This window comes from Sphaeramia orbicularis, chromosome 6 (genome assembly GCF_902148855.1).
Source record: "Sphaeramia orbicularis chromosome 6, fSphaOr1.1, whole genome shotgun sequence".
Lineage (NCBI taxonomy): Eukaryota > Metazoa > Chordata > Actinopteri > Kurtiformes > Apogonidae > Sphaeramia > Sphaeramia orbicularis.
In genome coordinates, this window is record NC_043962.1 from 12825458 (window position 1) to 12840586 (window position 15129).

The 15129-nt window shown below is 39.8% G+C and overlaps 1 protein-coding gene across 2 annotated transcripts in view; it reads left to right on the top strand.

The window, feature by feature from the left end:
* LOC115421387 (solute carrier family 45 member 3-like) overlaps window positions 1-15129 on the top strand; it is a 50594-nt gene that overhangs the window by 22891 nt on the left and 12574 nt on the right. Inside the window, exons 2-3 of one of the 2 annotated variants that reach the window (XM_030137273.1) lie at window positions 6389-6751; window positions 14717-14907. In XM_030137273.1, the coding sequence (XP_029993133.1) occupies window positions 6604-6751; window positions 14717-14907 (339 nt within the window). In that variant the 5' untranslated portion in view covers window positions 6389-6603. Of the gene's footprint in view, window positions 1-6388; window positions 6752-14716; window positions 14908-15129 lie in introns of those variants that run through there. The other variant, XM_030137274.1, reaches the window with a different exon arrangement.

Genomic DNA, 15129 nt, shown 5'->3' on the forward strand with positions numbered 1-15129 from the left:
ATTCAAATAGGGCAACAAAAAATCATCACACACATCCTAAGACTCCAGAAACCAGACAAAAGTGGAGGAAACATTATAACTTGGTTTCATCTTGCCCAGGATTGTGATTCTTTCTAAAATGATCTTTCCGCCAGATCACCCAGCCTTAAAATACCCCCCCCCCCCCCCCCCCCCCATTTTAAAAAGCATATTTCCAGCTTCCTATTAGTCTAATGACGGTATCTTTTGGTGTGAGAGTGGTGGAGCTGAGTTTTTTGTTTCTTAATGTTATGTGCTGTGAATGAAGTGTTAGTGGTGGGGAAACACGTGAACAGGGTTGGTAGTAGTAACAGGCGTGAGAGCAACTATTCCTGTCTCATCCATGAAAAAACATCACAGGGATTTTAAAAGGAAAACTATACTGGAATCCAACAATCTACCAGGTCCTTTACTTGTACTCTGTTTACTATAGTTGTGGCCCTACCTAACATAGCGCTACCTTCTAATGACACTACACAGCCTGGTTTATTTGCTCAAAGCCACTTAATGGAGATGTGCCTGATGGAGTGTTTGGAAGAACAGACAGAAAGTGGAAAAGCACTAGGAAGGTATGAGGCGAACCCTTGGAGAATCACTCATCTCATAGTGATGTGCTGTACCGGCGCTTTGCCAGAGAGGTTGTGGGCAGTACAGGCCGGTCCTGCTGTCATTCTGTTCAGACGCTCAAGTCCATTATTGTGCAGGAACCTGGGAGTGAAGGAGTCCACAGCTCTGCAACCATTCAGCCTGAGCCAAACGCAGTAGCAGACCCTCCTGCTGAGGTCTCTGCAGCTACAGCCCCAACTGAGCTTGTGGCTCTGATGTCATCTCAGAGCAATTCCTTCCCCTCTCCTCTTCCAAACTTTGCAGTCTGTTGGAAGAAACACCCATCCCAAGCCACTGCCACGCAATCACCCACCCACCCATAGTCTGTATATCCTAGCATCTATATGAACTCCGTCATAAAAGACTTGGAAATGGACTTGATACCTCACTATATCGCATTACTCTCTCTGGCACAATGTATACAAAGCCTGTTTTGTATCGCAACAATACCACTCAGAGTCATTAGGAGCGATTTTTGGGGGGTCCGCGCCTGAATAGGGCTTGGTAATGGAGCAGTGGGAGAGCTGACAAAAGCCCACCCCACCCCACCTCAACACCACCCAGGCCTTACCACCTCTCTCACCAGCCTGGCTTGAATTGCGGTGTTTAGACACGTTTGTCTTAACAGTGTGAGCATACATGTATTTGTGTTTCCAGACGTATATGGGAAAGCGATGAGGGGCATGACTGGAATACATCGCAGAGCCAGAGGTGTCATTAAGCGAGTGGTGGAATGACTGTGTGGGCTGCCACCGTTTCTTTCTTCCTTCCTTCCGTCTTCTGTTCTGCTCCCTGCCAACACCATAAACACTGGTTAAAGAGTACCATATTTACAACGGATAAGTGAGATTTTATTTTTAGATTTGACTCCGACGTGGATAAATGGACTGATAAATGCCAGCCTGCATCACTTTACTCTGCATTCCATCAATCTCTTAACCCTGTTTTAGTCCCCACGTCGTATTCCTCTCTCGCCGCAGTCCTAACTCTGACTCGCCACCGCCGCCCGGGTCAGGACTTAAGCAACCATTCAATTTACAAAACCCTGGAATCTGACTCGCATTTGGGCAAGAGTCCAGACAAGCTGGGGCTGCTTGGGTAGACAAATCAGGTCTCTCTATTCTTGCCACCGGGGGCCCTTCTGTTTTCAGTGAGAAAGTCTGACAGAAAGTCAGCTGGGGCCGCAATAGAAGGCTTTCACACGGGGACTCAAAATCATAAACGCATAATAACCAGTCGTGGGCCGATATGTCAATGGGTCCTTTTTTTTTTTCCTGAGACGAAGCTGACCTCAGGGGTTTCGGAAGGGTAAGAACAAAACACAGGGGGGAGACGGAGAAAGAGGAGCATACGAATGAAATGTACACACGTTAAAACGGGGTCTTTGGGAGGGGGAGTGGGGTTGTAGTGTCCAGACAGGCCGTAGGGCAAAGGCTGGTCCCCTGATGGGCGTCTTTCACTGTGCCCAGGATGGGTGGGAATGCGATCGGACGGGTGTGAAATGGCCCTCTATCTGAGTGACCCTGGCCCCTGCTAGGGTCCAGCCTGCTAACACACTGCCGCTTTGTCCCCCGCATTCTCAAAGAGCCTGTAAATCAAAGAGCTCATAATGACTAAAACTGGGAATTCTGCAGCAGCTTCCTAATGCCGTCACTGATGACACTCGGGTCTGCTTTGTGGTTCACATAGGAAAGAGCTTTATTTTCACCGCCCCAAGGTACTTGTAGTTAACTGTGTGAATCTGATTAGATCATTTACTTTTTTTTTTTTCGTGATCAAATAAGCTTGGTTGGAGATGATGACATCCATTTTGCTGCCTGCCAGGAGAGAACAGATGGGCAGCACCAGCAGAGAAATATCACACCAAATGTAAATATAGCACCTTGTTGTTTCTGTGTTTGTGGCTGTTCTGACTGTTCTTGCTCTTTCCCTCTGCTTGAAAAGAACGCAGATCTCATTGCTTGAAGATGACGGTAATAGGAGTCGTAGGTTCTAGTTTTCTGCTCACGAATGTGCACACATGGAAGACAGTCCGATGTATGAACTGAAGAAGGGTTTCTGTCTCCTCTCTTTGGATCTTTCTCAGTCCTGCTTTTGTCTTAAAAGTGTTTTGACCCTTTGCACAACAGAAGACAAGTGTAAGGTTTTCCCCAAATTCTAGTTTGTTGCTGTTTGTGAGTTGCATCTCATGAAACTCAACAATCACACAATAAAACAAAGATGGAATGGAAGGAAAGAAAAGAGTTAGTTGTAAAGAGTAAGGCATCACTTTTATGGAATTATGTTGATGTTGATACTGCACATGAGTTTTAATTTTTTTTTTTTTTTACTTCACCAAAGCTGAACTTTAAGAAAACTTTATTTACTTTTTTCTTTTACTTTTTTTTTTTAATTTAACTTATTTTTAGTGTCTTACAACTTTTTCCTTATTTTCTACTATTTTTTTTTTAACTTAATTTTCACTTCACTTTTATGTACCTTCTACTTTTTACTCATTTTGTACATGCATTTTACTTATTTTTCCAATTCTTGTTGCATGTTTAATTTTACCATTTATTCCCCTCATTATTGACTTATTTTCTCATTGTTTTATATTTATATTTTGCATATTTTACAGTTTATTTCTTCCAATTTAATTATTTTTGACATACTTTTTTTTTTTTTTTTTTAATTCTTTTCTTGCTCTCTATATACATTTAACTTGCCTCTTAATATTGAACACTGTCTCATAGTTTTTCTAAAATTTCACAAATTTTTCATTGAATTTTTACTTACTCTCACCTGTGTTTTACATATTTTCTACTTGCATATAAAATGTGGTCATAAAATATTATCCACTAAGGCTACTACTTATTTTTGACTCACTTCATTAATTGAGTCAGTTGTGGCAACATTTGCTAGGCAATGTCACCTTGGTACCCATTTCGGGTCAAGACTATTCCTATGATTGATATCTCATGTAACACTTGCTTTGTTTTTAACAACCAACTCTTTCTTTGCGTGCTCTCCTCTGAGTCCTTGCTCATTTGATTGTGAATAATTGTTAGGTTGCGTTGAATGCCATTCTCAAACAGTAACAGCAACAAACTCCGTATCCAAGAGCCCCTTGAAGCATAGTAAATCATGTTCTGCCTCAGAGTTCACTTGGAGATTAGCTGGAAAATGAGAGCACTGCAGGGTTTTTTTCCCCTCTGTCAAACAGGAAAACACTCGTAGCATGACATGTAAGACTTAATCTACCTTGCGTGGCATCATACATCCCGCAATATTGTGCAGCTCTGTTATTGAGATTCTGTAAACAGGCTAAAAATGTATGACTGGGTTTAAGGTGAAAAGGAACTGAATAAACGGATTATGTCTTAATAGTGCGGCATGTAATGGAGAATGTCAGGTATTGTCACTGGAAAAATTATCCCTTAAGGTGGGGTTGTCTTGTCTGTCACTATAGGACAGTACACTGAACCCCCCTCCCCAAAAAACTCTAGGATCCAGCTCGACCTCTAATGTAATCACAGCATCTTGGCACCCCGCTGGTAACTCTCAAATCTGTCTTTATCTGAGCTGCTTCTGCTCTGATGTGACTTCACCTACTTCCTGCTTTGCCGTCTCTGCCTTTCTCCCTAGGTCATTCTTTTTTTCAGGTGCTAATAACTCACGTGGCAACTTTGACAATAGTAGTAATCTGCTGAAAATGCAAAGGAGGAGGATTCTCGCGCATGACTTAAACTGCAATCAGAGCTTAATAATAGAGATAATGACAGGGTCAACCAAGGGAAGTCTTTTCCTTTTTTTTTCTCCCTACCACCCACTAAATAGTAGAGTGATTTTTGAGGAGTGAAAAGGGTATGTTAAGAGAGGAGAGAAACGGTGACTTATAAAAAGGCAGGACAGCAGAAGGAAAAATAATTCTCTTGGCAAATGGTTGTGTGTTGGTCACGTCCCTCCAGCTGCCTCCGTTCCTCTGTCCGCCTGTTGTTCCTGCTGTCCTGAAGCCGCCGCTGAGGAACTCTCACTAAATATTCAGCCCTGGATCTTTGTGACTATGACATTTTTGTGTGTTGGAGTGTCTTCGGCTTTGATTCTGTTTTGAGGAAACTGTCCCATTCAACCTGTGGTGGCTGACTGCTACGAACTCTAGGCAGTAACGTTATCATCTTTTATGTTTAAAGGCTGATTTGTGCTCCTGAGTGAAAGTGTAATTGTGGGTTTTACTGTAACCATTGGAGCATTACACAGTCACACAGTAGAATGTTCTCAAATTCACAAGTAGAGGCCTTGTTCCTCTTGTTCCTCTTCTTACTGTTCCTAGCCTCTGCATGGCTGCATCATGTGCATTCATGTTATAGACTTGACATCTAGGTGCCATCTAAACACTCCAGTCAATTAACATTCACTGAATATTTGTTACATTGATAATGAGGAAATTGTGTTTCTGTGATTGGTGTTATACTGCTGCCAAGCTGTGTAAGAGAATAACTAAACTTAAGGTGAGAAGTATGGCCTAAAACGTATATCTCTGTGATTTAATGCATGAACAGCAACAGGTCATGTTACCGTATATTGGCATATTTACATGGGTGTATTTTTTATACAGCAATGTTCATAAATATGCATGGTCCCTATTGAATAAACCAATAAATAAATAAATAAATAAACATCTTTATTTTTTTTTTTAAGTTTCACTGTAAATACTTCTGATGGGACAAAGCTATGGTATGGAAACTGCATGGAAGCTGTAGCTGCTGTAGTGTAGACGGATGATAACATTTCTTCAGCTAACAGCAGATATACATTGTTGAAAAATACACCTTTTCTGAAACTAACTTATGAATGTGAATAGAATGATGGGTATGTGATAATGGGTATGTGTAAGGAGGCTCACCCACTCACGTCTTAAATGAATTATTAAACAATACTGTATATAATAGGCTCCACCGCAAATATTTTAATTGCCGGAGCTTCACTCTGTGGTCGATGATCTAAATTTGAGAGCCTTTCCAACTTTTTCCATTAACCCGTAAAGACCCAGTGCTTCTTCTGTGGCACTTCCCAAATATATTTTTCTATCTATTCAATCATTCTTAATTGATGTATCACCATTTATTATAATATTATCCTCTGCATTTTGTGTTTTTTCAGTATAAATCCTATATTTTTCTATATTTGATTTTCTGATCATGTAGATGTTCATAAAAGCTCAGATTAAAGTTGTGTTTCTTGAAATCAGAAGCAGAGAAAACTGAAGAAAAAGTGGCTTTTTTCAACAAAATATAGCATATATTAAATATAAACCCAGAGTGTCCATTCACTGTCATTGATCCGACTTCATGGGCTTTACTGGTGATTCAATGTTGTAGAAGATGACGGGGTTTCCATGTTCACTATGGAGCCTCTGAATGTCCAAATGGGTCATATCTGATTACCATGAAAAGATGACAAACTGCATTTTACACCAATTATTTACATGTATTGATAGGATTAGTGGATCAACAGGTATTAAACATTTTAGTTCAGTAGATGCTTTTGTTCACCAGTGGAGGTTTGGGTCTTTATGGGTTAATATCCATTACATCAGTCCCAGTATAACTGTCTGGTATTTTACTGAGTGTGGATCATGGGTTGTTGGTAATATTAATGATGCAGGTTAGTAAATGTATTAACATCCATGAAAAATTCACGCTACAGAGGAAATGAAAACCAGAATACTCTATGAGCATCCATCATTTTTCTGTTGTTTGAGTTTTTCTTTCTGTTCTTTCTGCAGCTCCAGAATGTTGAAAAGAGGATGAATCGTCCAGGTCATCGGAGACATCCGCGTGTCTTTGCTGCTGTCCCTCCCCGACAGCCCTCTTGTCCCATCGGGGCACCATCTGCCTCCCTGTGCTCCCCCCCTCACCCCTGCCCAGGACCTTCCCCCCTCCCCTGCGTCCAGTAGCGGCCATCCCAGAGGGGAGGAAAGGCGAGCCAGCCCCTGTAAATATGCCTGGATGGAGGTCTCAGTGGCGTCTTGTCCTGCTGAACTCCCTGACCTGTGGCCTGGAGATCTGTGTGGCAGCTGGGATCACATACGTGCCCCCACTGCTGCTGGAGGCTGGAGTGGAAGAGCGCTACATGACCATGGTGCTAGGTAGGGGTTTGGTCTCAACTAAAACTTGTGTGGGGGGTATCATAAATGTATATGCTTGTGTTGTGTTGTGTTATGTTATGTTATGTGCATTATTTCAATCAGTCAATCAATCAAATTTTATATATATATATTCACCAAATCGTAACAAAAGTTATCTCATGACACTTTACAACTCGAGCCGGTCTAAACCAGATTCTCAAGCCAATTTACAAAACCCAACAGAATCCTTCAAGACAAACACTAGTGACTGAAGGCAGTGGCGAGGAAAAACTTCCTTTTAACAGCAGAAACCTTGAGCAGACCCTGACTCCTGGAGGATGGCCGTTTGCCTTGACCAGTTGGGGTGAAAGAGAAAGGGTAAAGGAGGAGAAAAAGAGAGAGATAGAGAAAGACGGGGGAAGTAGGGGGAGACACATGGGTGCAATTGATGCACAGATAACTGAACTAGAACTGTGAAAAGTAGATCAGCTGCTGTTAGTATAATCACTAAAAACCTGAACAAAGGTCCATGACTGTTAATACTACTACTACATAACAAGTATTACCATCTTTTCTTTGGCTTGTGCAGATAGATGCATTGAACTCTGTCACTGATGCAGTCTCAGTACATACATTTAAAAAAAAACATGTACTAAATGTATTAACAGACAAAAACTGGACTAAACTGGAAAAGCACTCAGAGAGCACAGACCTCCACCAAGGCAGATCAGCCTCCCCGATCACCACCAAAATTTCATCATTTGTTCCTTGTGCCCCTATCAACATTTCCTGAAATTTTCATCCAAATCCGTCCATAACTTTTTGAGTTATCTTGCACATGGACGGACAGACAGACAAACAAACAAACCAACGCTGGCAAAAACATAACCTTCTTGGCGGAGGTAACAACTGTAGTTTGCATCTTAACCAAATGGGTGGGGGGCATCTGGTCACAGGCCTCTGCTTCCTAAATGTATGTGTATATGTGTGCCTTTCCAAAACATTATTTACCATCTTTTCTTTGGCTTGTGCAGTTAGATGCATTGAACTCTGCCACAGATACAGTCTCAGAAGACACTTTAAAAACAAGCATGCACTAAATGTATTAACAGACAAAAACTGGACTACACAACCGTTTGCATCTTAACCAGTCAAACGTCCTGCAAAACACAGAAAAACATCAACTGAAGTAATTAAGCAAAAAAAAAAGATCTACCAAGTCTCTGCAGGTCATAAACATAATATCTTCCTGTATCAAGCACATACATTAGACTAACATTATGTTTTATTAAAATGCAGAACTTAAGTTTGTTAGCTATTCTTGTTCCTATCTGTTGCCTACTTCAGGTTTAGCTGTTTTCATCAGCTTATCATCAGTCCCGTGTTGAATGTGTATAGCGCTACCATCTCTCCATCTGCATCCATCTATTCTGTTTTTGATTAGGGGGTCTTGACAGGACCCCTATTATATAAAGTATGGGGTCGGCATCTCTCTGACGTGTTATTTATCAAAATGTCGAAGGCAGCTTCATGTTGACGTGCACTTCCAGACTAGAAGACTGACTACGTGTGCTTGGATACATTTTTTTTATGTTTCCTCAGTGCAATTTATTGACTTTACATTGTGGATTAGTTGAAACCGCAAAGAATGAATGGTTAAATACACATGGTCGGTTACTGTGGTTTCATTAAAGCTGTAATACAAATGGAAAATGATTTAATAGATGCTGTTAAATTCCTAAACAGTGCTGGAAATCAGTTGAGGCTGTAGCCTTCATGTAATACATGCATGTGTAAAATAGTTTGTGGCTGCTGTAGATTCGTGACCTTGTCCACTGTTGGCCAAGATTTGTTTGGTGTGTTGGCGGTTGCTGTTGCACGGGGGTGTGACTATATGCCTCAGGACACTTATCTCTTTTCCCATTCGGCTCATAAACGCATAACTGAGGGTGTTGCACACAAATCAGTGGCCAAATCACCTGTTGTTTTCTTGTGGTGGTAATTAGGTGTTAATTGAAAGGCAGCAGGGGAGCAAACTGCCAGAGGGAAAAAAACTTAATCTCCAAACAGAACAACAGACTGTCCCACACTGAAGTCTATCAACCTGCATAATGTAAATGCATTTTCACTTCAATCCTAACGTGATTTCAATGTAACGTTTATTTACGGATGGCAAAATGACTGTTTCCCAGTTGCTTCTACAGCAAAAATTTATTTCCGGGGTCATTTTTTTCCTGAACTTGTCATCAATTAAATGGGTATTAATGTGTATTATAAATACATTCTGCAGCCATTTACACAATTAAAGCTGCAGGATAGCATGCAGTTCAGCGCTGCCCCATAATTACAGTACACTACATTAGTCAAACTTATCATATTCTATTTATGCTGAATCTGTTAGAGAGCTGTTAATTAATATATTTTGCCCTATTTTGTAAGGCATGTGTAATAACAGAAAAATCTGACCATATATAACAAGTGGAATATAACTAAATACTGAAGTACTGAAGTACTGCAGCCCTTCCTGTCCAGTGAAACTATTTAGTTCCACTGTGTGTCAGAATGTTTGTGATAAACTGAAGATTGAAGCATCCCTCTAATGGGCTAAGATCTCCTTTCATCATCAAGACCAATTTATGTAAAAAGTTGACATATTTGTGCTATGTAAGATGAGTTCAACCTTAAACATCTACAGCAGCGAAATGAATCCTAAGACATCAGATACAATAATGATCCACAGACACCATTCTATTGTAGGATGACTTCTTTGACTTTTCATACTTAGATGAAACTATGTAAATATTGTCAGCAAAATGTACTTAGAGTACACTTTTGAAAATAAAAATCAATAAATATGTTAAACTGCATTTTATACCTAAACCGTTCAACTCGCTGAAATTTTTCTACCCCTTCCCACTATGATGTGGATGCAGTCATTCTTTTTTGTATTTTATTCGTGTGAATGTATGTAATGAAATTTGTATAAAGAAAATCAGTGTTACCACCTCATATCAGAGGTGTTCAGTCCACCTGTAGTTCATTCAAAATGTGTCAAATCTCATTTTTCAGTTGAGTTGAAGCCTTTATTATAACTGGACTTACAAAATGCTAGTCATTTTGTCTTGGAAAACGGCTATTTTGTTCAGTTTGCGTCCAAAATCACATTTTAAAACACTGCTTTGAAAACACAGGCTGCAGAATTGTTCTTTATGTTTGGGATTCCTGGTATGTAAAAGAGCATTTCAGGAATTCACTTCCCTGGGGCAAAGAACTGTATGATGGCAGGGAAAAAATCAGCAAAAATATTCTAAATATAGCACACATTTAAATGGGTGTTGAAGTTGTATGCAGGTCTTTCTCAGGTGGTAAAACCAGTATGAAAATTCGATTAACCCCTTCATGTGGGATGAACCTGAACCACTCCGGTCACACATCCACACTGATCACCAAACCATCAGCCTGTTTCTGACTTTGTAGCTCAGGGATGTCAAACTTATTTCACTTAACTTAGATCAATGACAGTGGATGGAGACACTGGGTTTATGTTCAGTTAATGTATTTTGCTAAAAAAGTCACTTTTTCATCAGTTTTTTCTGTTTCTGTATAATAACTTTCAACTTTAATTTGAGCTTTTTATTAACATCTACATGATCAGTAAATTAAATATAGGAAAATACATGATTTTCACTGAAAACACAAAAAAAAAATACAGAGGATAATATTAGAATAAATGGTGATAAATCACTTAAGAAAGGTTAAATATAGAGAGAAATTAATTTGGGTGGGGCCACAAAAGTAGCACTGGGTCTTTATGGGTTAATATAATTGATTGTTAAAATCTTAAGCATAATTTCTGCATTTCATACATTCATCCCACGGGCCAGATTGAACCCTTTGGCGGGCCGGTTTTGGCCCGCGGTCCTTATGTTGGACACCTGTGTTGTAGCTGCTTTAAGAATCATGTGTGGGGTTGAGTTAAACAGAGAACAGGGGTAGAATTACACTTAAAGTAAAAGAATGCAGTCTTATCATGTCACTTAGAATTAATTTAGACTTGAATTTCACTCAACAAACAACTGAACTTTGTAAAACCCAAATCGGATGCAAAATGCTTCAATACATTTTAATTGTCCTGATTTCTGTCTGGATGCTAACAAATTAGTGGTGCGTGTGCACAGAAGTACACTTAGCATAACCTATGAAGTATATATATATATATTTATCCACTATAACTGAGTTTTCTTGTAAGCGCTGTGAATAGTGGCCTTATCCTGTCAGCCTAAATGATGTTCACATGGCCCTCACTAAAAGCACCTCTTTGAGACATTGTCTTGTGACTGTACAGATGATAGATACAGTTCCACCGAACCAAAAGGCTTCGTGTGGGTGACAGAAGTGGCCATTCAAGTATAATAATTAAACAATATACACTTCTCCTCTTCCATTTCTCTAACAGCTGCTGGTGATATGAAGAAAAATGATTTCATTGTGGAGTTCCTCCCAGAAAGCGGGCACTGTAAGCCAATCTGGAAATGGCACTTGGCCTAATTCTCATCTCCCCGTTTTATAATGGAGTGCATGGGTGTTATATGAATGAAGATAGATATTGTGTCTTGGGAGGATTAAAGCTAATTTCCTCAAGCAGCGGTGTCAGGTTTTCAGATGGCCACTCTCTACTTTATCTAATAGTCATTTGTTGGCTGCTGCTTCTTCCAGTTGTTATCCTGTGTCTCCAGTTTCTTCCTTTTTGTTTAAGGAAAGGACACCTGCTGCTTGCTATTGGCAATCAGGTAGCCATTTTAAGTCTTTCTTTAAAAACATATACAGTGTTCAGGTGTGTAAGTATGTAACAAAACACTGACGAGCGCGACACATTGTATTATGGACAGTGTTGTGCAAGTTACTTCCAAACTGTAATCCATTACAGATTACTTGTTACTGTTATTTAAAAGTAATTCCTTACCATACAATATTACTGTCTCAGAATTGTAATGCGTTACATGACTCCTGTATTACTTTTGAGTTACATACAGAATCTTGTCATAAATGGCACGTGCGCAATAGAACCCCACCCCCACCCCCCCGAAAAACCAAGAGATGGAAGAGCCTTGAGATGCATAAATTTACTTAAGTACATGTGGACGGATAGCTCAGTAAGTATCGCGACAGTCAACGATGTTTGAATCCCAGCAGGAACGCTTGCATTTTTTTCAGCCTTTTACATGTTCAAACAGGGGGCACCGGTAGATGAATCCGCAATTGATAAAGAATTCTAACTAGTTATAGAAACGTTAGCTTACCGTGTCATTGCTGATCACAGGGATCATGCTAATGCTAACTAGCTTCTGTAAAGCAGGGTTAGGGTTAGTAATGAGCATACATCCATGTGGACAATGGACTGTCTTCTGCCGTCTTCACCCATTGGCTGAACACCAAACGGAAATAGAACTTTACAGACGTATTTTTGATTCCTGAAGGTCTCATAATCTTACTGTTTTTTTTTTTTTCATTTGAGCAATTAAATTATGGGTGTAAAGTGTGTTGTAACGTAAGCGCTATTGAACATGTACTGAGTAAAATATTACTGAAAATTGATTAGTAATGCCTTACACTACTGCATAACAGCAAAAAGTAATCTGTTACTGTAATGCATTACTTTTGTAACGTGTTACTCCCAACACTGATTATGGAGGATCATATGTACTGTGTAGGTTATGTTATAGACAGTACACCAATTTATGTGTGTGTGTGTGTGTAAACAAGAGCTGGAGAGATATTGTGTTCAGGCACAGGAAAGCATGCTGTAGAAACTGCATTATATACGGTATGTTGGAGAATTTGTGTGAGATGGTAAATCCTACAGCTGTACATGCTGAGGATTTGTTATGATGGGCCTCCACAGCTGCAGCAGGGAAAGAGGTGGAGGAGGTGATGACTGTCTGGCTGTTGTCAGTCTGTCCATCTGATTGCCTGTCTGCTTTCCTGCTTGTCTGGCTGGTCTTTGGGGTTTTTCCTCCGCTTTGGAAATGCAATTTCTGTGTCCTTTCTCTCCGGCAAGAAACTGTTGACGGGGCATAAATGGATTTTGGTTAAGTTATATATTCCAGGCACGTGTCTTTACTGTGAAGATTTGGACTCCCAGCAGTACTGTAGAGCACCAATGTAATGAGCAGGTCCCCTTAATGTTTGTTTTTTCATGTTTTATTAGCGAGACAGAAGTGCGCACCAGGGGTAACATAATTCACATTTCTACTCACAGCACAGTAGAAGACGGCGGTGCACATTAGCAGCTAATGGCAGTCGTGGAATAGAAGGGTTTACTGTACTCTTTGGTCTATAGTGTGTTTTTGTTGGAAACCATAATAGTAACTAAACTGAATTTGTGTATAATGAAAACTCCATAGGGTTCCTAGATGTGTCATTTCCAATAAGCATGTGATCATTTGTATGTGAACACGCTGTGCACCGTGGTGTGTTCTAATTAGCCACGTGTGGAGGGTGAGCTGATGGTGGGTTACCTTCAGGCACCGGACCATCTGTAGGAGCCACCATTAGCACTATGAGAAGATGGAGCACAGGATTGTACATCCAAGCTAGACAGTAGTATAGTATTGTTTACAATACTGGAATATGAATGTATTTGCTTGGTTAACAATGGAAAATGCATTGATTGATTATTTATTTATTCTTGTATTTTATTCTTTTATTTAGGTTTTTATTTATTCTTCTGTACAGCACTGTCTTCTTTTTGTACAGTTCTATGTCTTTTAATCTATTCTTGTATTTTATTCCTCTATTTTGGTTTTATTTATTCTTCTGTACAGCACTTTGGTCCACGGCGGTTGTTTTAAAGTGCTTTACAAATAAAGTTGGGCTGGACTGGATTACAAACTATTCAGTCCCTGGGACTAAATATTGGAACCACTAAACGTAAGAGACTCACAATGATATGCCTCCTTCAAATCACAACTTAAACATTAAATGAAGGAAAACCAAGCCTGGGACCATCAGTAGATTGTCCTCACTGTGCTGTTTTGTGCATTTTTATGATGTTTTCTCTTTTGTCAATTCTTTCTTGTCACCTGAGAGTCTGGTTTCGACCAGCTCTATATGTAAAGTGTCATGATATAACTTTTGTTATGATTTGATGCTATTTAAATAAAATTTTATTGATTGATCTGCTTAGGGACTACAGATCGAAATTAGCACTGTTGCTACCATCTGGCATATTTACAGCCGCAATTGTTGTAGATGTTCATTAATATGCACTGTCCCAAATAAATAAATTCTAAAACATGTTTTGCCCAGTACACATGAAACACTGGACCTCTAAATCACATCCTTTCATTATTATGTGACTGCACAAGCTGATTCTGCGATTGGGATTCAATTAATTGCACAACTTTATACACATGATTTTAGTATGTGGTATTATAAAAATGTGTTGATAAAATGAAAAGGGTTGAAGGGTTTCATGTCTAATTCTGGTGCCTATGAACTACAGAAAAACATGGCATTTGATTCTAGTAATCTGCAAGTCCAAATGGAAAGCATGGAAATATATTTTTGTTTCAAGGTGATTATTTCTATTTTGATTTCTAAAAACATAAAATTAGACTCTCACACACATTGGCTTCCGCAACAGGAGTAGCAGCCAGTGTTCATTGATGATGGATCTGTGTGAGCTACAGTATGTAGCTGTAATCTTCTGGAAATTATTTGTCCACTTAATTGCATATGTAGGCTATATATAATCAGAACGAAACATAACAAGCTGGATTTATTTACATATTAAATATCTAGGCATTTTAACTCATATGCCAACTAAGTATCTGGAAATATCAGTCTGGAAAAGTAAAGGATTTTGAGGCGAATGTGTGGGATTCCTGTTCATCTACTCAGTCTGATTGTATTTGGTGCATGTTTGCTGTTTATCTTCTTGCTACTCAGTGCTCTATCATTGACGTCTTGTGGTTCTATCCACAGGTATTGGTCCAGTGCTCGGCCTCCTGTTCATCCCTCTGATTGGCTCAGCCAGCGACCACTGTAACAGTAGTTATGGCAGGCGACGGCCTTTCATCTGGCTCCTGTCTCTGGGAGTCCTTCTGGCACTTTTCATCATTCCCCACGCTGATGTGTTGGCTGCTCGCCTCGCCTGGGGTGGGCGAACCCTCCAGGTAGGACACCAGTTTATTGTTTATGATTTACAATGGGCAACGGCCACAGCGTGAAACTGAAGCCATTCTTGATGCATCTTGAAATGTAATACCACTGACTACTGCCATGGCATTGGCTCCATTACGAATTATGGCTTCAATCGACCCCCATTCAAAAAAAAAAGATATAATGCCATGTTTGTTATTGTAACTTACCTGTATTAGCTAGCAGCTATGTAAATT